Below are 22,157 nucleotides of genomic sequence, written 5' to 3' on the forward strand. Positions count from 1 at the left end.
GTCGAAATGGAGATTACGTTCTTTATATAACGTACACCGCTTTTCGTGAATTTGGGTGTGAACATACAGAACCGTGATTTCGCTGTACTGGGCTTCGTCGGTAAAATAAGGCAACAGCGCACAGAGCTCTTACAAGGCAGTTACGGGGCCTTTGAGAGTTTTTGTGAATGGTCAGCATCACATGACGACCCACAGCGAACTTTGGGAGCCACTCGTCAGATGAGCAACCACCAACAAGCGACACGGTAATGATTTTATCTGTACGGCGTCCGTGGTAGCATAGGACTCAATGTGTGGAGCTGGGCTAGTAGCAAATGCCATTGAACGGCTGATTCGCCGCAAGATTGTAAGCTCGTTTGGGCCTGGGAGAGCAACCGAGTCGTAAGAACTTGGTTGCAATGGTAACACCAAAGCATATGTGAAGGTTTGCTCGCCGCATTTTCTGCCAGAAGTTTGCAATGGCAATGGTGTGTATCTTCACGAGTCGTCAGCTTTGGTTCGACAACATCTTTGTCGTTCATCCACGTTCGATTTGCACAGAAGAAAGGCTGTTTTAGTAGATGCTATGTACATAGTCTCGATACCCATGTGTTGAAGAAAAAGGAAAGCAAGGAAAACGATCTGGTGTTGGTATATGAACTAGAGAAAGGAAAAAAAGGGAAGAAAATCGAGATCATGAGATGAACGGTGATCGATCCTGCGCTCACGCGCTGTCCTTTTATGTGCTAAAAACGCTGAGATAACTAATGCTTCCGTAGCTGGCTCTTGATGCAAAAGATGCAAGTCATGAGAATATTTCTCTCTCACATTGTTTTTAAAATTCCACAATGGTGAATCGCTTAGACGTAGCATGCCTCGCAAGGCTGACTGCATTTGGTCGTACCCAATATGCTCGTATGGGCGACTGTCTCTAGGTCTTTTTTGTTATTCGGCTTGGTGTGATGCGCCGCTGCTGGTATGCCCACGGCGAACCCGGCCTCAGATACGTCAGTCGTGGCGTGACTACACGTCGGTCAAGGAGGAGACTGGACACGCTAAGAGAGTAACGCAAAACGTTAACACGAGCTCAAGGAAATAGAGAGCTGCATCTTGCTCACTCTCCGATACTTGTTCCTCTCAGTCGCCTGCCCAAGCTCACGCTGCGCCCGATATCCGACACACCACCCACCGAGTGTCTGTTGTTCGGATTCCGGGCAACATTCAATTGCGCTCGTGGTCGTAAACCTCCCGCCAAGGTCTTCTCGTAGTTGGCTGGCGAACCTTCACGACCCAGATTGTGACCATAGCGGCTCTGACCGTCCCGAAATAGTAGACTATGCTCAGTCGAGGGCGTACTACTGGAGACGCTGGGCCGACGCAAACTAGCGGTTGTTTGGAGTGCAGGTGACGGCTGTAGGTCAGACATTGGCTCGCGAGATGTGTACTGTCTGCTGAATCGATTTTTGTTGTCTGTTTGACTCTGACCACCATGACGGGCTCTAAAGTCGATCGAGGTCATTGCACGGGATGGCGCACGAAATATTGGGTCTTCGTCTTCCTCATCCACGCTATTGCGTGTCTGATGGAAACTTGTGCCTGCTCGCTGCATGCGTGATGGGGTGTGTCTGTCGTCGTAAGGTTCTTGACTGTTTCCTCTTTGGCTGCCATTGGGTTCAACAACAAGCATACTAGTTCTTCGCGCCTCGATGCGTGACATGGCTCTGCTAGGGCTGACGCCAGATAACGTGTTGCTTTCGGGTTCGATACTTTGTCGGATTGTCGGCGAATCGCCATTGAATTGTACGCTTGGCCGACGTGATATTGCGGCTGTATTTGATCGGAAGGCTGGACTGGCGAGAGCGGCTTTGGTGTCGCATAGAGCTATACAGAGCTCCGTAAGACTGCGGCAGAGGTTGTCGGCTTTGCGACGAACCTGGCGATCCGATACTACAGAGCCGTTGATGATGGAGCTAGCAGAATGGAGTGTGCCCTGCGGTCCCGCACTGCCGCTCATCTCTGCCAATGCAAGTGCTTCTTGCGCCGTCGATTCCAGGGTGCGGTACACAGCTGGAGAGACATGCTGCCTAGCTTTGCCGAGAGCATCCCGCAGCAGAGGATGTGTCTTGCTGTTGTTAGGTGTATGACTGCCCACTGTCGACTCAGAGGGCGACGGATTCGATTTGCGCTGCTGGTTTGGTGAAGAGGACACTGTCGTAGCTGACGTGTTGGCCGTTCGTGGGCGATCGGCCGAGGCCGAAGCTTGATTCACAATGGCGCCTGATGTTGACGGTATCTTGCCGCCCATCTCGATCTTCCGTATCCTGGACTTCAACTCGTCTAGCTCGTCCCATACAGATGCAGCGGGTCCCGTAGAGCCATGCGACTCGGTACCGTCGGCGCGTGAACCAGCCTCAAACGACGCCTCCACTTGGGGCGTTCGTGGCTCGTGTGACAGGTTTGACGGCCGGTAAGAGTATCCTGGGGTGCGACTTGGCGGCGTGTGTTGCACTTCAGGCTGAGACGGTCGTCTGGATGAGGTTGAGAACTGGGCTAGGAAATCGCGTGGTGAGAGCTCTGCGTCCCTTCGTGACGAGGTGAAGGAGGCTTTATGGTTGAGATCGCGGGTGCGTATTGCGTCGGGCGCCGGCGAATTTGGAGATCGCTCGTATCTGGAGGGAGTAGGCAAAAGCGAGGACCGACGTATGCCACTCGACCTGGCCTCCATAGCAACAGCGGAGGGTATGCGGCTCGTTGTCGGTGTCACTGAGGTCGACTGTACGGGCGAGGGCGAGTGCAGCGCTGATGGGAGCGACTGCCGGTTGTTCACTCGGGCCACTCGCGACTGTGGTAGTTAGCACGCAGGTCTTGCATAGGATACGGCTTATCAAGAGACAAAGGGCACACAAAGAAACGGCAGATTGCGCCTGGGGGCACTGGAAGCGTATAGACACCAAGCGCATCCGCCGGATACAGTGTTTCCCTTGGCCAAGCCTATGCGCTCACCTTCAATCGATCGATGCGCGCTGTTGCCGACTCTGCTGGGCGCTGCGGCTTGGGCGCGCTGTCTGCGGCGATGTTCAGAAACAGATCCTCCTTTTCTCCATCCGCTCCTGGAGTCGCAGGCGCAGGTGCACCTCTTCCGCTATGCGCCGCGTGGTAGTCTTCCATTCGGCTGCGGGGACCGGAGTCGTATTCGGACGACTCGTCGGTTGAGCTGGCCATGCGTCGCGGTGGGGGCGGCCTGGAACTGCTGGTAGAGGCTCTCCGGGGTGGGCGGGGTCTGGGGAGATTGCTGGCGCCAGGGCCTACGGCGCTTGTTTGTTGTTGTTGCTGCTGTTGTTGCTGTGATGGGAGTGGTGGTCGCGGGGCTTCACTAGAGATGCCCAGCTCGTCCTCCCCGCGTCGTCTGCTGCTCGAGTGGTGGGAGCTAGTGGGGGAAATCAGGGCGGAGTGGATGAATTGCTGCTGCGCATAGGCAAAGTCGGCGGGGCTCTGCGAACTTCGACTGCGTGTAACCAAGGTGACAGGAGGGCCGCGCGAATTATCTATGCCATGGCCACTATGCGAGGCTGGGGGTCGTCGGGCGGACGTGGTCGAGCTCACAGATGGCAGGCGCAAGAGCGTGGGCGGCTCGGGAGCGGTATTGTTGCGCAGGTGCTTGGGCGGCTTGGGCGGACTCTGCTGCGAAATCGAATTGCGCCTTTGCGTGGTGTGTTGTGAGGCTCCTCCAGATGATTTCCGAGAATGCGTCGGCATAGCTGCAGGCCTGCGCTGGCACACCAGACAGGGATGACGGACAACGTTTCAGAATTCCTCAGCCCGTCATGGCTGCTTTTGTGACCCACTGTCCGCGCGCAAGCCGTCGTATATTGCGCATGCTCTCTCCAAAGTTCAGAGGATTGATGCTGCGACGCTGGGGATCCCTAGCATCTTGACCTTGGCCCATTCGTTGCTAGGGTGCCGGGCCACTCTGCACGAGATGTCACAGTCCTTTCTGGAACGAATGACGAGCTTCCGTACCGTCTCTTAGCAACGGTATGATGTGCAGCTAACGAGAGACATAGGCTAGCACCTATATCACCTATCACATGCTCTGTCCTATCTCTACCACGGACCATGATTGTCAAAGATGGAGAGGCAAGGAGAGAGTGCGCTCTGCACCAACACATGAGCCGTGGCACCCTGTCCTGATTAGAATTCCCGGCAAGCAAGGCCCTTCTTTTACCTGCGCGATTATCGCCTCCCCCATTGTGGGCATTTATCCTAAAAAGCATGCTGTGTGGACTTCTCGTCCGGTGAACGCACACCGCTGCTTGGACCTTTGCAGGAACCCATCCCCAACCCTCCAAGCTTTTCCCGCCAAAGACAAAGACTGCAGAAATACTGTGCTGAGAGTGACTGTTCCTGCATTCGGCATCCTGCGCGATGGCGCTATAAGCGAGTGGGGATGGGGGCTTTCATCCATGTCAGTTGCAAGTGAGAATCGCCGTAGCTCGAGTCGTGAAAATGAGAGCGGCATCAGCGGGAGAAGCTTCCCAGGACACTGTAATTTCGCACCCCAAGACAAAGTTTAGTTTTCTTACCATGTACACAAAATCGATAAACGATAGGTCCAACGCATTTGCGCACATGGCCAGTGCCGATTGCACCTCGTTCGCTGGATTGTGGCGCTGCTTCACGTGACCTCGGCGGTGGCTGAACCAGAGCGCCGAGAGTCTGATGAAATAATCTTGTCTGTCAAACCACCATCACCACAACCAGATACGGATCACGACACCAACTTTCATCGCCTCGCAGACCGTTCCAGCGAGTAGATCGACCATGTCTGTCGCTGCACTATCCAAGTCGCTGCCGAAGCCGCAGTACTCGGGCGAAGAGGAGGAGCTCACCAACAGCACGCGCGTGTTAACCGTAGAGCAATACGAAGCCCAAGTTGTTGCGAAGAAGGGCCCGCCGCCCTACGGCCAGAGGCAGCACTGGAGACCCCGCGCGCCCGAAGGTAAGACTCGGACAGACGAAATGCACGCGAGACATGCACTGACTCCATATCTAGACTTTGGCGATGGAGGCGCGTTCCCCGAAGTGCTTGTCGCGCAATACCCGCTGGACATGGGAAAAAAGGGCACACCATCCACATCGAATGCTCTTGTAAGAAGGGTCGACGGCGAGGGCAAGACCAAATATGACGAGATTGCGCGACGCGGACACGGCGATTCGAGGATCGTACAAGCAAGCTTCAAAGACCTCATCCCGTTGCGCCAACAGGCAGACGCCGGCGAGCTGGACTTGTCGCGTCCCACCGCCGACGTCGTCCAAGCGACCAAGGAGAAGACTGAGCAGGCATTGATGGCGCTGGTTCAAGGGCAGACAGCTGCACAAAAGCCGAAGAACGTACAAGGACGAAAGAACGATGAGCCCACTTTTGTTCGTTATACGCCCACTGCGCAGCACGGCCAGGCGCAAGGCCAGACACGCATTATCAAGATCCAGCAAAGACAGATCGACCCCATGGAACCCCCCAAATTCAAGCACAAGCGAATCCCCCGCGGACCGCCATCGCCTCCTCCACCCGTCCTCCACTCGCCGCCACGAAAGCTCACCGCCGAAGACCAAGAGCTGTGGAAGATTCCGCCCCCAATCAGCAACTGGAAGAACCCCAAGGGTTATACTGTACCACTAGACAAACGTCTGGCGGCCGATGGCCGGGGTCTCCAAGACATCACGATCAACGACAAGTTTGCTCAGTTTGGCGAAGCGTTGCAAGCCGCAGACAGGCATGCACGAGAGGAGGTCAAGCAGCGTGCGATTATGCAGCAAAAATTGGCAGAGAAGGCGAAACTGAAGGAGGAAGAACGCCTGCGCGACCTTGCGAAACAGGCACGGGCAGAGCGCGCTAACGCCTCCCGACGACGATCACAAAGCGATTCGGACACAGACTCAGAGGAGGAGGCGGTGCGGAAGCGAATGGATGCCCGTAAAGAGCGCCGCGAGGACTTCCAGCGCGAACTTCGTCAGTCAAAGATGGGTACTGAGCGCAAGATCCAGATGCTCGCTCGCGAGCAAAATCGTGACATCTCTGAGAAGGTCGCACTTGGTCTGGCAAAACCAACACAGAGCGGAGAGTCCATGTACGACTCGCGACTTTTCAACCAGTCCAGCGGGTTCAACGCTGGTTTTAACGAGGACAACCACTACGACAAGCCCCTGTTTGCGGCTCAGGATGCGATAAGCAGCATCTACCGCCCCAGTATACAACAGGACGACGGAGAGGATGAAGGGCAGACATACGATAGGATCACAAAGTCGAACAAGTTCGAGGTTCTGGGGAAGGCAAAGGAGGGATTCAAGGGTGCCGATCTGCAAGAAGCCCGAGACGGACCTGTGGAATTCGAGAAGGATACCGATGACCCATTCAACATCAACCAGATGATTGATGAAGTTCGTGGTGAAAAAGGCGAGAAAACGGGCGAGAAACGCTACGGCATGCAAGAGCCGGAGGGCAGGTCGGCTAAACGTGCCAGGGTCGAAGATGACAGTGATTGAGCGTCTTGTCCCGTTGTCAGGACCTGAAAATTGGCGTTAGATTTCTTCTGCATGGTTCGGGTTGCCCTTGCGATACTGTAGCATTTATAGCGATTAAGGTCACAGATTGACCAGTTCAATTCTTTCACCAGAAACTTTATGACATCCATGAGCATTTTTCAGTGTCCATTGGCCTGATAGACGTGCGACGTAAGCAGTGCATCCGCCAACAACTATTGATTGCCTCGTACGTGCTCATCACCGATCTTACATTGCATCTTTCCCTATTGGTCGGCTCAGGGATCCCAGTATCGGATGGCGCACCTCTCGTCGGCTTGCTTCCACCAACAACAGCTTCCGTTCGTGTCATTTACACCCTCCGCTCCACAGCCCCGCCATCCAACGTCGCGAAAGCGTAAGTCAGCAATAGACCCTGAAGTTATGCGCACCTGGCTTGCACTGGTGTGCCCAAATTTGCCGACATTCTGCCGGACGCCGGGTTTCGACTGTATTGCCAACATCCGTTCGTGATTGATAAGATACGAACTGTTCTCATTGTACAGTGTACATAAATTACAATCGTGTTGCGTAGAATAAGGAATAGCTCTGTTACTTCAAAGACAGAATCGCAACATTCACGACCTATACCGCAGAGGAACGTCATGTCTACAGAAACACCAGCTTCGCAATCCCAACACCCGTCCGCTGTATCGGATAGCAAGGAGCACAAGTTCAATCCGAACTTCACACAGGCGGTCATCAATGCGACGGGGCCAAAGGCTACACCAAGAGTCAGGCAACTCGCGGCAGGATTGATACGACATCTTCATGACTTTGCGAGGGAGAATGAACTTACAGTCGACGAGTGGATGACAGGCGTCGAGTTGGTATGTCGGAAAGCATCCTGTGCTTGAATCTCTGGGTACCAGGCTTTTCGGCCTACTAAACAATGTTTAGATGAATGCAGCAGGTCGCATGTCGGACGACAAACGCAATGAAGGTCAATTGCTGTGCGACGTTCTCGGTCTCGAGTCTCTTGTCGACGAAATCACCTACAAGCTTGCCTCGACCGCCACCGATGAGCCCACAGCAACCGCTATCCTAGGCCCCTTCTACCGTCAGAACGCTCCGAAGCTGCCCATGGGCTCCTGCATTGTATCCAAGGAAATAAATGAGCAAGGTGATCGGACATTCATGCACGGTACCGTCACGGACTTCAAGACAGGACAGCCTATCGAGGGCGCAGTGGTGGACGTATGGCATACAGCGCCGAACGGACTGTACGAACAACAGGATCCAGACCAGCCAGAGATGAATCTCAGAGGTCAGTTCACGACGGGCAAGGATGGGGAGTATAGCTTCTATTGCTTGAGGCCGGTGCCCTATCCCATACCTTTTGATGGCCCAGCAGGCGAAGTCTTGAAGGCGCTGGACAGACACCCATTCCGACCGGCTCATATACACTTTCTGGTATGTCAACTTTCATATTAGCAGCCTGCAATCTGTTGTCCTAACATAACTTGGCTCACCGCACCTGGCTATAAACCTATTGTTACCCAGATCTTCGATCGAGCGAGCAAGTATATCGACGATGATGCGGTATTTGCAGTCAAAGACTCCCTTCTTGTAGACTTCAAACCTTTTGAGGGGGATCCACAGGCGGACTTTGAGCTGCCGTATGATTTCAAGATGGCAAGCTTCGAGGATGCGAAGAAGCACTCGGTTGCAGGGACAACAGAAGAGAGCGCATAATCGTCAAAGACCTGAACCCAAAAAAACCCCCCAAAAAGAACTCTTGAATTACCCCTAAAACTATGTTCTCCAAAGCTCTGATTGTTGTGCTCCCCAATACCGTGGCCATCTGTTTCCGACATCATTCCGGTGTTAAGCCGATCCCCCGCATTGTAGCGAACCGTCTCCAACCGAACCGCGGTTGTCATACAACGCCTTACACGCGTCGCACGCCCTAGACAGAGGCTAACATCATGTGAGTCCTGTGATGTTTAGCGTTGATCTTCTGTCTTATCCTTGGACTTTCTCTAAACCTTGCTTACTTTACAGATTGACATTATCCAGAATCCTGGCAGAAGCACACGGTAAGCTTATGGCTGTTACGCCTTACAAGGATTACAGTGTATCAAAACACCATAACTAACAGACGCAGATAGCAACAGTCAAGACTAACATCAAATACTCATACCAAATCTGCAATACCTCCAAAGAGAAAGAGCCAGGAAACAACCCATCATGGCAGGCGATGGCAAGATCACCCTCGGACGCTACATGTGGGAACGCATCCACCAGGTTGGCGTGGACACGATATTCGGAGTACCCGGTGATTTCAATCTCCAGTTTCTCGATTCCATCTACCTCACCCCAGGTCTATCCTTCGTCACTAATCAGAATGAGCTGAATGCCGCCTACGCCGCCGATGGTTACGCTCGTATCAAGAATACGCCCGGATGTCTCGTAACCACACACGGTGTCGGGGAACTATCGGCTCTGAACGGCATCGCGGGTAGCATGAGTGAGCATGTCAAAGTCATCCATGTTGTTGGTCAGACTACACGAGGGATGCAGAAAGGCAATATGATGATCCATCACAGCATCGGAAATAAGCCGAATCATCAAATCTACAACAAGGCTAGTGAGGGGCTAAGATTCGCAGCGGCAGAACTCTGGGATGTTGCCGATGCGCCGAAAGAGATTGATAGGGTGCTGAGGGAATGTGTTATCAAGAGTGGGCCGGTGTATATTTTCATGCCCCTGGATCTGAGTGCTGAGATGGTAGATGCTGCGCTATTGAAAACATCGATTGATCTTGAGCCGCACGTTGACGAGAAGTCACGGGATGAAGCGGTTAAAGCTATCACAGACGCGATTGCGCAAGCTAAACAGCCGACGATATTGGTAGACGCCCTCGCTCAACGCTTCAATGCTGTCCAAGAGACCGTGCAGCTAGTTCGCAAACTCAATGTTCCTTTCTTCTCAGCGACCATGGGTAAAGGCATTGTCGATGAGACAGAGGAGAACTTTGTTGGGGTTTGGAACGGCGAAGTCAGTTCTCCGGGCGTCAAAGAAGCAGCGAAACAAGCAGACTTGGTGGTTACCCTTGGGTACATACCTGCTGATACGAACTCGGCTGGTTTCTCGAGGCAATTAGATGAGAGTAACACGATTCACATCAACCCGCATGACGTTGTCGTAAGTCCCCAGCACAATTCGTCTGAAACTGGTTACTGATATACACCCAGATCAAGGGCAAACTCTACCCCAACACGGCCATAAAGTCCGTCCTTGCAGCTGTAACCGCTGCTCTGCCATCGACACCACAGCACAAAATTCCAAAACCACAGCTCCCACCACCCCGCATACCACTCGACGCAGAATCAGCCCACCTCACCCAATCCCAACTCTGGCCCGCCATCCAATCCTTCATCCGCCCCGGCGACGCTGTAGTTAGCGAAACCGGAACTTCCAACTTCGGCATCTGCGACATTACCTTCCCCTCAGACATCAGGTTAGTCACTCAGATCTACTACGGTAGTATCGGTTTTGCTACTGCTGCTACTTTGGGTGTGGAAATTGCGCGGAGAGAGTTAGAAAGCAAGGCTAAGAGTCAGACGTCTGGACGAGGAGGAGAAGGAAGGACGATTTTGATGACAGGAGATGGCAGCATGGCTTTGACGATCCAGGAGATTGGTACTTTGATCAAAGCGAAGTGTAAGACGATTGTGTTTGTCATTAACAATGACGGATATACGGTTGAGAGGCTGATTTGGGGGGCTCAGCAAGGTCAGTCTTTCCTTCCGTCCTCCTTATCTATCATCTGTTCTTCCACCTCTACCTAGAAGGCAGTAGATCCAAACTCAACTAACTCTCTCGACAGCATACAACGACATTGTCCCCCACAACTACTCCCATCTCCTCCCTCTGTACCACCACCCGGATCCGCAATCTTCCTTCCACCGCGCAACCACTCAATCAGAGTTAGCAGCCATCTTGGAGAAACCGCAACTCAAGCAACCGCAGAATCTGCAACTCGTGGAATTGGTGGTCGACAAGATGGATACGAGTTGGAAGTTGGGCACGGCGCTGGCGTGGAGGAGCGAGGAACATAAGGAATATCTTACTAGGGAGGGCTTTGTGGATACGTATGGCGGATGGGGGTTGGATGGCAAGGCTGGAGGGAGTGTAAAGTGGAGTTAGGAAGGGACAAGAGGTTACATAGCATGCTTATTCAAGAATTATCCACATGTCCAACTTGGAGTTGTTCGTTGACAGATAACATAGATCGACTATGAAGTAGCTCTTACCTCCCGTTCTAACTTCGCAGACCCTGATGACCATGTCGTTCACCTCTTTCCCTTCTCAATCTCTCTTCCTCCGTTATTTTTTTCTTGCTTCAAGCAAACACTCCGAGTAAACAAAACCACACAACAATAAGCTCGTAGATCATCACAGGCTGCTTCTCCCAACTATACATGACTGCGGCGAATCCCAATCTCAACGGGATTGTAGAAGCCATCATGCGACGGTTGCCTTGGAAGGTGAAGATAAGTTGGTACCAGCCTACTGCTATTGCACCCAATCCTTTGTCACGTCATTAGTCTGGGCTTGGAGTACCTAGGTATGATGGATGTCTGAGAACATATGCGGGTGTTCGAGGCGGAAGACGAAGAGTGGAAGTTTCGACATACCAATCGATTGCAATGCCTTATCTGGGCCTTTCACGCCAGTGATGGCAACGTATTCATCGGGGTTGATGAAGGGGTAGATGCCGAGGGCTATGTTGACGAAAGAGTGCAAGATGAGGAGGAAACGAGCCATGCGCGAGATGGGCGACATTCTGATGAATTGAAGTACGGTGGAACTTGGAGCACTATATAAAGAGATATCGTTATGATGTTCGTGAACTCATCCAATTTGCAAGAAGACATTGATGGAGCTTCCAAGACTACGCCAACCCCGCTATGGCAAGGCGTGCCGTGTTTACCGCCCACGTGGACGCGAACCTATCCCGATTCACAGATTTGTCTCTCAACTAATCTCGCGGGTCGTTCACAAGTCACTACTAAGCCATACGTACGATGCTATGTAGTCACCGGCACGACAGTGTCATTCGCGTATCTTTGTGCGAAAACCATACGCTAAGAAGATTACACAACAAACCATTAACATTTCGGCACTCTGCTACATACATCCCAATGCACATTTTCTCATCTCATTGTACCCTACTCGATTTGTTTCTCTCTCGTGCGTACGAATCTGTAGCGTGGCTTACCCTCTTCATGAAGTGGCTCCGAAGGACAATGAGTTCAAATATCCAGCTAGAGGCAACCTGTCGGAAGAGAATGTCGACACAATTAGGTCCAACAATACCACGTTGTTACTCTGGTACCAACTCCCATAGTCTGATGCGACGAAACGATCAATACCAAGCTTCTTCGCGTCCTCTTTTTTTGCGTACGAGCGGAAAACGACAACGAACCCCTTCGCTCGAAATGCCTCTGCAAAGAAGACACCGAAATGGTCTAGACCATCTAGACCAATGCTCCCAACGCGCTTTACCATTGCACTGTACTTCTTGAAAGGGCTATACGCCGTGATGCCACCACACATGATCGACGCCGTATGCTTGCTCGAGATCTGATCCATACAGGTGTGGGTCGGATGCTACAAGTGTCAAACACCGTACCCGACGTTCCCAGGGTTGCCCGTCCCAGCCCACCCATTGAGATCGAAAAACCACTCGGGACTCCTTCCAAAATGAAAGCCATTTCCTAGGTCCATAGGGTGTCCTTGCATGTAGGCATTGATGTCAACGTCCACGCCCATGTTTACATCTCCTAGATCGGCATCCAGCATATTCATCCCCTCCATCGTACCGTCAAAAGGGAGAAAATCTGCAGCGTCACTAAAGCCACTCTGGGCGTTGGTACCAGTAGGTAGATGCTTTCCAGTGATGTCATCAGCGCCTTCGCCACGGCCGTGTTCTCTTCCATTGAAACCCCCGTTCGAAAGACTGAGATCGATTTCTTCGCCGTGCTCATCCCGATATACTTCAGCCAGTATCCGACTCGTTTCTCTTGTACAAGCTTTTGCTGCTTCAAGGACAGCTGCGTCGAGATCGTTACCAGATACTAAAGCGTCGATGCGTGCTAGTGCACAATGTATGAAGACAACACCCTTTGCGTTCGTTTCGCCATTACGAAGTCGGGCTGTTCCCAAGCGAAGTGATGATTCCAGGACTTCGCGCAGGGGCTGATATTGTGCCGGTAGTGGTGACAACCCCGTGGAGGAAGATGTTGGTGTTCGTGCGGAACTCATGGGAGCAAAGAGCGCTGCATCTTCTAGTCTCTCATTGATTTGCGAAGTAAGCTCGTAATATACGGTTGACATGCTGTAGAGGTAGAATGACTTGAAGAAGCCGACACATCGCTGTGTCATACGTGTCCAATCGTCTTCTTCATCAGGCGCATTTTCCGTTGCCGGCGCGTAGATCGCCAACGAGGTGTCCAAACATATCTTCCGTGAGTAGTGATAGCGTGGGTTTCTGAATGCCTTTGAGAAGTATGGACGGTGGAGACAGAGGACGAAGCGTCGGACCAGGGTGTCGCACATTTTTATCTGGAAAGGCGTGATATTGTGTCCCGCAGCTAATGCAGCTTTGAAGAACATCATTCCATCGCGACAGGCGTTGGTTAGTTCGCTGCCGACACGTAGTACGTTATCGTAAGATATATCAAAGCGTAGATTGTTGATCAGCTTGATGATCTCTAACCTTGTAGGAAGTGTCTGTGTGAAACCAATTTGAATACTACTGTCGGTGAAAGTAGTTTCTGGTTTCACATCCAATGGTGCATCAATGCCTTCACCCATGTCTTCATCGTTGATATTAGACGGCGGCTTGGTATCGTAGTCGTTGACAGAGACCATGGGTGGCATGCCCATATCCAGGCTACTTTGTGCAGTGATCTCCAAGACGGTCGCCCAAAGCCTGCGTCGCATCTCACCATGATAGACGCTGATTTTGGGGAAATGGGACGGGTCTCGATGCAAACCGAGATGCATGGCCGTTCGCAATAGCGTGCCTGCGGGTATCCAGATGTGGTCGCCATCGACGTTACAAACTTGGCGTGCGATAAGAACAAGAATCTGTATCTGCAACCCTATCATGTTTAGACGCGACTTCGCATGGGGTGCACTTTGCCACTCTGCTGCTGCCTGGATCCATTTCGCGGCCGAGACGCGGAGCTTGGCCTGCTCCGGTCCAGTGTAAAATGGCACGCCGATTGCGCATACCAGTAGGATTTTATGAATAATGGATGGCTTTGCGGGCACGGTGCCTAGCCAATAGGCGTCGTATATCTTCTTGAAAGAAGGAACGTGCAAGACACGAAAGACGCCTTCGAATGTGCGTAGGTAACAGTCAACAAGTGCATCGCTGATCACCTTTGGTGGAATGCATGCCTGCAGTTCTGGTGATATAGAAGGCTGTGACATGCGCGAGGCCTTGATGATGCGAGCCATTCGTTTCACTTCCGAGACGGTAGCATACAGTTCAGTCGACTTGTTCCTAGGTGGCAAAGTGAGTTGATTTCTTTCAAGTTAATCTCACGCGCGATAACATACACTTCTTTCCTGTTTGTGTTTTCGTTGATCGTTGTATTCGCAGCACCTAGAGCATCATACTGGTTGACACACGTTAGTGAAGTCCTGCGCAGGTATGATCTTATAAAGATCTTGGGCAAGGTTCACTTACAGGGTCTATGGCATTGACCCAATGACTCTGACCATAAAACTTCGACTTTACAAACTGACCGCTTGTGGCATCTGAGCTCTCCTGTCTCGGCAATGGACTACTGCTCAGTTGCTCGTTCAAAGTAGCACTTGCCAGCTTCTCCTCCAATCCGTGGATCCGATCCAACAAGCTACTGATAACGAAGCCTTGCGTATTGTCCGAGTGCGAGTTTAAGTTGAAAAATGGTCTATCGACAGGCAAAGGCTTCAGCTTGCCACCACGTTCTCCGAGAAGTCCAGGTGCCACATAACGATTAATCATCGCATCGAAATTATTGGACGGTGTGGGCGGCCGGGGAGAAGACCGAGCCGGATGTCCTTGGTCCTGGTCGTTGCTGTGGCCTGTCGATGTACCATCTTCGGGTGACCTTTCGCCCCTTTCTGATCGAATTCCCGGGCGTGTAGGTCTAAAGGTGCAGGTTGCCGATTTGGTTCGCGTGCATGCTCCACATGGTTTCTCTCGATCGCATTTCACCTTGCGCATACGACACTCGACGCAAGATAGTGCGGGTCTTCGACGACGTTTTGCTGGTCCGTTGCCGTCCGTGTCTGCACATTGAATAGTTGGTTGCTCAGCCATCCTGAATGGTGAGTACAAGAAATAGAATCGTGATTGAATATGCTGCGTAGTATCAATAGTATGCGATATTTCCAGATTCTGGAACCGTTGTGAGTAACTGGTTTAGTGATGATCGGTCTTTTGTTAAGCGCGGGTCGGTGATTTCGGTGATCTCGCCATGAGGCATCTGCGGCATATTCGCAGCCTTTCTATACCTCATTACAACAGCATAGCCACAAAATGAAGCATCGCACATCGCAGCCCTCGTTAGCTCTGAGATATCAAACTCAAGCGTGACGTCTGTCAGGTATAACGATGGTGTATTGATGGAGGCCTCGCGGCGTGAAACAAGTTTGGGAAGGTGTCGGCCTCGGGCTGGAGCCAGCCACACGACAGTCGACGGCGTCTGTGCGCGCACCCGCTCACACGCAGCCTCTGTACCCTCGACATCCGACTTTGAGACGAACCTAAACTAAATACGGCTTCTAATTACTTCACATCTCATAAAGTACGCACGGATGAAAGCGAGAACACAATAACGTGATCTGTTCTCGTTTACTCGTTCCCATTCATGTATTTTTACCTGTCTTTTGAACCTCGACTGGCCGGTATACTGCTCATAGCTACCGCACTTGCTAGTTGTACGCCCTGGTATGTTGGTAGCATCGTACTGGAAGCCTCCAATAACGGTGAAGACGACGATGACGTGATAATGGTTGGCTGGGGTTGTCATGGCAGTCGGGTGTAGATTTCGAGAGGCGCAATAGTTGAAGGCAGAGGTATACAGAGTATCACTGGCGTCAGTAAGTCGATAATCGTAGTACTGAAGTACCATGCCTGATTAGATACGATGCTATCGTCAACTCCATCCAGCGTATCCAGGGACATCGTCTCAACACCGCCAACACCTTGCTAAATGCCACAACCGCTACTCATACACCCCACATATCCCTCTCTACATATCCTTTGTCAAATCATAAATCTTCTGAATCTCCTTAAGCTGCCCCTCGTGGTCAAACTTGAGATCCTTCAACAGTCCATCCTCGAATCCAAATACCCAACCATGCACAACAGGGAACTCATTCTCGGCCCAGCACTGCTGCACAGCCGCCGTCTTGATAACATTTCGGCACTGCTCATACACATTGAGCTCGACAAGCTTGTTGTACTTGTCTTCCTCTGTGCCACCATTAGCGACAACGTCGTCCAGCTCCTTCTGGTGCAACCGGTAGACATCGCGGATGTTTCGCAGCCATGGGTTCAGGAGACCCATGTCCTTTGGTGTCATGGCGGCCTTGACACCGCCACAGCCGTAGTGGCCGCAGACAACAATGTGCTTGACTTTTAGGTGGCGCACTGCGTAGTTCACGACGGACATGACGTTTAGGTCGATGTTGTTGACGAGGTTGGCAATGTTGCGGTGGATGAACATCTCGCCTGGTTCAAGGCCGGTGATGGCTTCGGCGGGGATGCGGGAGTCAGAGCAGCCTGTAGGTGAGGGATTAGCAACTAGCTATGTGATGTATTGAGTCATTCCAGTATAGCAGTGTGCAACTCACCAATCCACAGATACTCGGGGGCCTGTCCGGCACTCAAGTGGCTGAAGAAGGAGGGATTCTTCTTCCTCATCTCATCGGCCCACTTCTTGTTGTTCTCAAAGATGCGGTCATGGCTCTGCTGGAGGTACTTGCGCACCTCCTTGGGCTCTTCCTTTCCAGTCATTCTGGGCCACGAAAAGTGTCTCTTGGCGCTGATTGGCTGTTGTGCTGTAGCTGTTTGCAGGAGCGGTGATGATGCTGGTCCAGTAGAACAGAAACGCAACAAAGGCCGGTCAAGTAAACGAGAAGTACGCTGCAGCGGCGTTGAGCTTGATAAGAGACGAGATGCGGGAGCGAAGGAGAGCTGCCCCGCTGCGACTAGCTCTCGGAGAGCGTGGGGTAACCGGTGCGGCATGACAGGACGACCAGGAAAAAAAGATGGCGCAAAAGAGGTACGACGCCAATGACAATGCTGCGGGCAGTTTCGGTTCTAGGAGAGAGGGGACGCGAAACGGAGAATGCTCGAATTATTTTGCTTCTGCTGCGCGCCGATTGGGCGCTCTGACGTCAAAGGATTGGCTAAAGCATCAAGGGCCCTGGCTGCAGATCAGCGAGACGATGCGTCTAGCGGAAAGATTGGGGTGAAATATCGAGACTGCAGCCTCATTGCTATCTCCACGGAACAACCCAAGAATTGTCTGTTGCACCGAAACTATTGGGTGCTCCACAACGCCGGTTAGCTGGACACAACACAATGGCTCTTGACAATGCCAAGAGAAACATCATATCGCGCCACGCCGACCGTCTGTTGAGCACAAGGGCTTGGCCAAAGACGATCTGCCCCTCCGAGATTGCCCGCGCGTTATCACCAGAGGAGCTGCGTACACTGGGCGCATCGGAGTGGAGGGACACCATGGATTACATACGACAGATAGTGTGGGAGAGGAGAGAGGTTGGAGAGGTCGAGGTGATGCAGAAGGGCGAAGTGGTCGACGTGGAGAGCTTGGAGGATATCAGAGGACCAATAAGAGTTAGAAACGTAAAAGGTTAATACAACATCAGCAAATGCTGCGGATGTTGTTGCAGATTACAACGTGTATAGTGATTCCGATGCAATACGAGAAACGATTAGTCGTTCCAACTGGTCCGATCCATATGCTGACCTTGGGAGAGCCACACCCCCACCAACCTCGGATAAACTCGAATAAACTCCAATATATGCATGCATGCAAACCTTTGCGACATTTCTGTCTTCAGGTCTCGGGGTGCTTGGCGCCACTAGCATCGAGACCCTGCCACTTCTCATCCCAACCCATACTGGCATCGGTCGCATTACCCGCCTTGCCTTCCTCGGTAAGATTCTTAATATCGCTCCAGTACTCGAGCTTCTTGCACTCGTTATCTGCTGCTGCGATGGCTTTGAGTAGGTTGTTGATCCTGCGTTCTTCGGCGTCACCTTCGGGTTTTGACTCTTTCTTGTGTTGTTCGCGGTGGTCTTTGGCGGCTTCGAAACGGTCCATGAGTGTGGAGAGGAGTTGGCGACGGGAGTTTTGAAAGATTAGCATCGACATGATGGACGGTATCTGAAGAAGTTAGTTGTGTTCGAGATGGAAGGATGCAGTACGCATACCTGTTCTGCGAGGTAGTGCAGTTCCTCGCCTCCGTCGTCGATGAACTTGTGTATGTAGATTATCTTCTCCCGGTCGATGGCAGCTTTCTTCAGCTTCCTCATCAGTGTCGCAATGTCCCTAATTTCTTCATCCAGGCTTGTCTGGGCACTGTCTAGGAGGCCGCTACCAGTGCCAAAAGTCGTCGACCTAGCCAATGTAGTGCCGATGCTAAAGGTCTCGCCAAACATGCGCTCCTTTGCGTTCTCCTTGGTCTTGGGTGTTATCCTCTTCTTCACACGTCTCCGTAGCCAGCGTCGCCGCCGAACGAAGCTGTGGAACCAAGGGTGGTTGCCGTGCCAGGCTGAACCCTTGAACAGCAGACTGTACTGCCAACCTTCTTCATCGACGTCCAGGCTCATGTCGACATACCAGCTCTTCCAGTCCCATACCCAGCTGGGATCTGGAACCTGTGCATTTGTGATGTTGACGGCGGATGGCTTAAATTTGGCATCTTGCCAGGGCGAAGGGTCGATTCGTAGGTTCCACAGCGCCTTGTTCGAGAACAACGGTATGCCGAATATGAACCAACCGCGCTGGTTCTCATAAAGGATGTCAATGTGCGAGTCCGATGTGGTCGATGGCTGTCCAGGCTGCGCAGCCGTGGGAGGTGTGTTGTCGCCGCTGGACGTGTGGTCGACGAGGGTTATCGTTTGATCCGCCATGCTGCAGAGCGTGGTGTAGGAATCAAGGAAAGTAAAAGGGCGACGGCCGTTGCTATCGGAGATACATGAGGTCGTGTTTAGGCAGGCGCGGCACGCTGCATAGGTAGTCGACAGTCGCTGGAGGGTGGCTGCTGTTAAGGGGCGCGCACAGAAGACTGCACGCTTCGAGGACGCGTCTGCACGGCGACAACGATACAAATAAGACTAACGCTATAACGGGGTGCAAGTAGTGTGCAGAAGCAAGAACAACGAGTGTGCGTAAGGCGGATCCGGCCTGCCATTCATCGTAGAGTCAGCTAGTTTGGCGATCTGGTTCGCACGGCAATGAAAAGCCCGTGCTTCAGCTGTCTACCATTACGTCACAGGCGCGCTTGTTAGAAAGACGCCTTCCAAGGTTCCCCTCCCTCGCACAACTCTGCTTCTCCATCTTCTATTTGCAAATTCCCATAGCTTGATCACTCTTCCAGTCCAACCAATCAACACCACAAATCCCCTCATCCCATCAACAATGTCTCGTCGTTTCGCTACATACGGTGGTGTCGCTGCTCTTGGTGGTGTGACCTACTACCTCTACAGTGCTGGAGGCGACCCGAAGCTTGCCGAGAAGAAGGCTGAGCGTAAGTGCTGGAAAGATGAGTTGCCTGGCGTATCGACTAACGGCGACAGATGATGCTGCGACTGCGGCACGCAAGCTGAGAGGCGACTACCCCGGCCAGGACAAGGAGGCAAAGAAGGCTGGCGAGGAGGGTTACGAGGCAGTCCGCGCCACCGCACAGCAATATGTATGTTCCATGCGACTCCATCCATGTTCTTCGTAGCAGCGTGCTGACCACCGGTAGGCCGACCAAGCCAAGGCGGAAGCGAGGAAGGCAGAGCAAAAGTTCGATGCCTACAGCGCCGATGCGAAGAAGCAGTATGAAGAGGCCAAGGCCCGCGCTGAGCGCGAGCTACATGCGGCAGGCCAGCAGGTCAACGCTGCCGCCAACAAGTTCGATGCCGTTGTTGAGGACAAGGCGGCGAAGACGTCGTCGTGGTTCGGCGGACTGTTTGGTGGAAAGTAAGCTCAAGGTGTACAGGACCAGTAATGTAATGATAATGTACCAAGACGAGCCGAAGCTTGTTGTCGAAGGTCTTGCATGGCATAGGAGTATATAGGCGCAGGGCTTTTCGTCTCAATACGACATGATACTCACGTTCACTCCCCTACAAGTCACGTCCATTTCACGAACGTGCAAAGCTCGGGCAGCATCGCGATTAGGTGCAAAGTCGTTGTTTTTGCGTGGACCGGGTTATTTTTTGCAAAGAAATGTAGAGACGTCGAAATGACGAATGCAGAGTGAAGACACGCCGGATGCGTGGGGCAACGACACGCTCAGGTTTCAATTAAGTGGGGCGGAAACGCGACGCGAACGCGCAGAAGCGTAAAGCGCGTCGGACGTGCCTTCCCTGTTTTGCACGCCCCCCTCGGCCCATAAACACTCCTCTGTATCCCATCCTCACACCCACACGACACATCACTCATCGACATTGTTCCAGATATCTCATCCTCGTATCAATCAAAATATCCTCAACAACAATGTCGCCCATTGCTCCCGGCCAGCTCCCGGCCGAGCTCGTCAACCTTCTCGCGCTGCACTCATCCTTCCTGACGGCGCTGTCACTGCATTATGCCCACAACGGCACTTCGACGCCTGCTGATCTTCGAGACCTGACCGCGTCGACTACTCTAGTCTGGCGGCAACGCAAGGTCACGTACGACGACATTCGACTCCTCATAGGTATTCTTGACCACGGTCCCTCTGACAACGACAACCCTTACTACCTATCCGACTACGGCCGCGGCAAGATCTGCATTGAGATCAAGGACAACAGTCCGATGATGAACGGCATGACACACATGAACGAACAAGGGCTGCAGGACATGTTCAAGGAAGGATTAGACACGTTATGGTCGCAATGGTGCACATCGCAGATGATGATGGCCCGCCCAATTGCGGTGCCCAAACGCGGACGTGGACGCCCGAAAAAGGCCGACATCAAGCAGGCATGCATGGACACATTCCTCGATGACACCTCCGTGGCCAAGTTCCTGAGCCAGCTTCCTCTCGCCCAAGTCACCACATGCGAATCGCTCACTGCACTCGCACCAGCACAAGAGAAGGGACGCAAGAGGCTGAGGGAGTTCAAAGAGAGCGTACAGCAAGGTCGTGCGCTGAAAAAGACGAGATCTACTATCGGAAAGGAGAATGATTTGTCCTTGGGACAGAACCAGCAAGCTCAACCCGCTCAGCCCAAGATTACTGAATTCGCTGCCGTTCGCAAGACCAACCTCCTCGACCGTATTCTCGCCAAGCAGGAGGCCGCAAAGGCTGGCCCTGCAGCGCCCACGCCCGCTGAACTCCAGAGGAAAGCAGCTCTCCAACGCACTCCAGAAGTCATTGGTGTACTCTCTCTACTCTGCGCGAACAGACCCGGATCGCGCGTTTCCTTCTCGACAACCACCCTCTTGCAGGCAATACAGGGCTCGATTCGATCTCCAATCTCAAAAGAAGAGGCGATGAAGTGTGTGGAAGTTTTAGCAAGCGAAGTTGCTCCGGGATACGTGTCGGTCGTCAGTATGGGCAGTATTTCTAGTGTCGTCATCAACCAGATGATGAGGCCTACGGATATCAAGAGCAGGCTTGTTGCGCTGGGCGCTTGAACGTCTATTTTTTTTTACATTCTGTTTATTATCCTTGAACCTTCTTGTTGTGAGAAGTTGATCTTATTTAGAGTAACTTTTGGTTAGCGTTTGTTTGTTATCACATCATCTTAGCGAGCGCAGTTCGTTCTTTCATTGTACAGTATATTAGTCCTATAGCATATATTAATTGCACAACATGCACCTGCTAATTCGTTGCTTCATTCTCCTCAACTCGATGCGATACCGTCCTGGTGCCGGATACCCGACAACGCCTTGCTACGCGTGGCTTGACGCCTCTTCTGACAACTGACAGCCGTTACACGTCAGGCCTTTACACCTGGCTTCACCTGTTAGCACATGTACGCGCAGTCAATGCAGTTGTCACATGACGTTGCGACACTGGTCTTTGCAGTATCGACCTTGTAACGAATGCCTTTTGCCGGTGTACTATACGATATCACCAACATCCAGCAACGTGTTGTACTGTCTCGGTGAATCAGCGTAAAACCCACCATAGAATCGAGGACGACCTGGTTTCCAAAACAATGACAACCAAGCACGAACGACCTGTGACAGAAAACGTTCCGACAAGACCACTTCAACGAAATGAGAGGATACCAGCATTGACGGAAGGCAGTCATTCTATTGTTCTGGAAAGGATTGTCGCGTCGATGAACAACGCGTTTGTCCACGTTTCGGAACATGAATGTTTCCTGCCTGAGGCTGTAGGTGTCTATATAT

At 52.3% G+C, this 22,157-nt stretch overlaps 9 protein-coding genes across 9 annotated transcripts; 5 read left to right on the top strand and 4 right to left on the bottom strand.

Annotated features, from left to right (window-relative positions):
* Positions 1-1,703: 1,703 nt before the first annotated feature.
* ACET3X_004451 (uncharacterized protein) lies at positions 1,704-3,201 on the bottom strand (the record flags this gene model as incomplete). Its single annotated transcript, XM_069450657.1, has 3 exons — positions 1,704-1,829; positions 1,913-2,821; positions 2,983-3,201. 3 exons carry the CDS (start codon positions 3,199-3,201, stop codon positions 1,704-1,706), a joined length of 1,254 nt encoding a protein of 417 aa, XP_069308429.1.
* Positions 3,202-4,800: 1,599 nt separating this feature from the next.
* Positions 4,801-6,522, top strand: ACET3X_004452 (uncharacterized protein; the record flags this gene model as incomplete). Its single annotated transcript, XM_069450658.1, has 2 exons — positions 4,801-4,978; positions 5,033-6,522. The coding sequence occupies 2 exons, from the start codon at positions 4,801-4,803 to the stop codon at positions 6,520-6,522; spliced, it is 1,668 nt and encodes a 555-aa protein (XP_069308430.1).
* Positions 6,523-7,163: 641 nt separating this feature from the next.
* Positions 7,164-8,253, top strand: ACET3X_004453 (uncharacterized protein; the record flags this gene model as incomplete). The annotated part of the gene is made up of 3 exons (XM_069450659.1): positions 7,164-7,388; positions 7,459-7,971; positions 8,062-8,253. 3 exons carry the CDS (start codon positions 7,164-7,166, stop codon positions 8,251-8,253), a joined length of 930 nt encoding a protein of 309 aa, XP_069308431.1.
* A 495-nt stretch (positions 8,254-8,748) lies between these two features.
* Positions 8,749-10,710, top strand: ACET3X_004454 (uncharacterized protein; the record flags this gene model as incomplete). Its single annotated transcript, XM_069450660.1, has 3 exons — positions 8,749-9,705; positions 9,756-10,296; positions 10,391-10,710. 3 exons carry the CDS (start codon positions 8,749-8,751, stop codon positions 10,708-10,710), a joined length of 1,818 nt encoding a protein of 605 aa, XP_069308432.1.
* A 965-nt stretch (positions 10,711-11,675) lies between these two features.
* On the bottom strand, positions 11,676-15,203 carry ACET3X_004455 (uncharacterized protein). The gene is made up of 3 exons (XM_069450661.1): positions 14,267-15,203; positions 14,137-14,195; positions 11,676-14,080 (listed from the first exon to the last, which is right to left on the bottom strand). The coding sequence occupies exons 1-3, from the start codon at positions 14,882-14,884 to the stop codon at positions 12,187-12,189; spliced, it is 2,571 nt and encodes an 856-aa protein (XP_069308433.1). The 5' UTR covers positions 14,885-15,203; the 3' UTR covers positions 11,676-12,186.
* A 615-nt stretch (positions 15,204-15,818) lies between these two features.
* Positions 15,819-16,585, bottom strand: ACET3X_004456 (uncharacterized protein; the record flags this gene model as incomplete). The annotated part of the gene is made up of 2 exons (XM_069450662.1): positions 15,819-16,351; positions 16,423-16,585. 2 exons carry the CDS (start codon positions 16,583-16,585, stop codon positions 15,819-15,821), a joined length of 696 nt encoding a protein of 231 aa, XP_069308434.1.
* Positions 16,586-17,654: 1,069 nt separating this feature from the next.
* On the bottom strand, positions 17,655-18,733 carry ACET3X_004457 (uncharacterized protein; the record flags this gene model as incomplete). The annotated part of the gene is made up of 2 exons (XM_069450663.1): positions 17,655-17,984; positions 18,032-18,733. The coding sequence occupies 2 exons, from the start codon at positions 18,731-18,733 to the stop codon at positions 17,655-17,657; spliced, it is 1,032 nt and encodes a 343-aa protein (XP_069308435.1).
* A 508-nt stretch (positions 18,734-19,241) lies between these two features.
* On the top strand, positions 19,242-19,794 carry ACET3X_004458 (uncharacterized protein; the record flags this gene model as incomplete). Its single annotated transcript, XM_069450664.1, has 3 exons — positions 19,242-19,350; positions 19,400-19,515; positions 19,573-19,794. The coding sequence occupies 3 exons, from the start codon at positions 19,242-19,244 to the stop codon at positions 19,792-19,794; spliced, it is 447 nt and encodes a 148-aa protein (XP_069308436.1).
* Positions 19,795-20,309: 515 nt separating this feature from the next.
* Positions 20,310-21,434, top strand: ACET3X_004459 (uncharacterized protein; the record flags this gene model as incomplete). The annotated part of the gene is made up of 1 exon (XM_069450665.1): positions 20,310-21,434. The coding sequence occupies one exon, from the start codon at positions 20,310-20,312 to the stop codon at positions 21,432-21,434; it is 1,125 nt and encodes a 374-aa protein (XP_069308437.1).
* Positions 21,435-22,157: the final 723 nt, after the last annotated feature.

This window comes from Alternaria dauci, chromosome 3 (genome assembly GCF_042100115.1).
Source record: "Alternaria dauci strain A2016 chromosome 3, whole genome shotgun sequence".
Lineage (NCBI taxonomy): Eukaryota > Fungi > Ascomycota > Dothideomycetes > Pleosporales > Pleosporaceae > Alternaria > Alternaria dauci.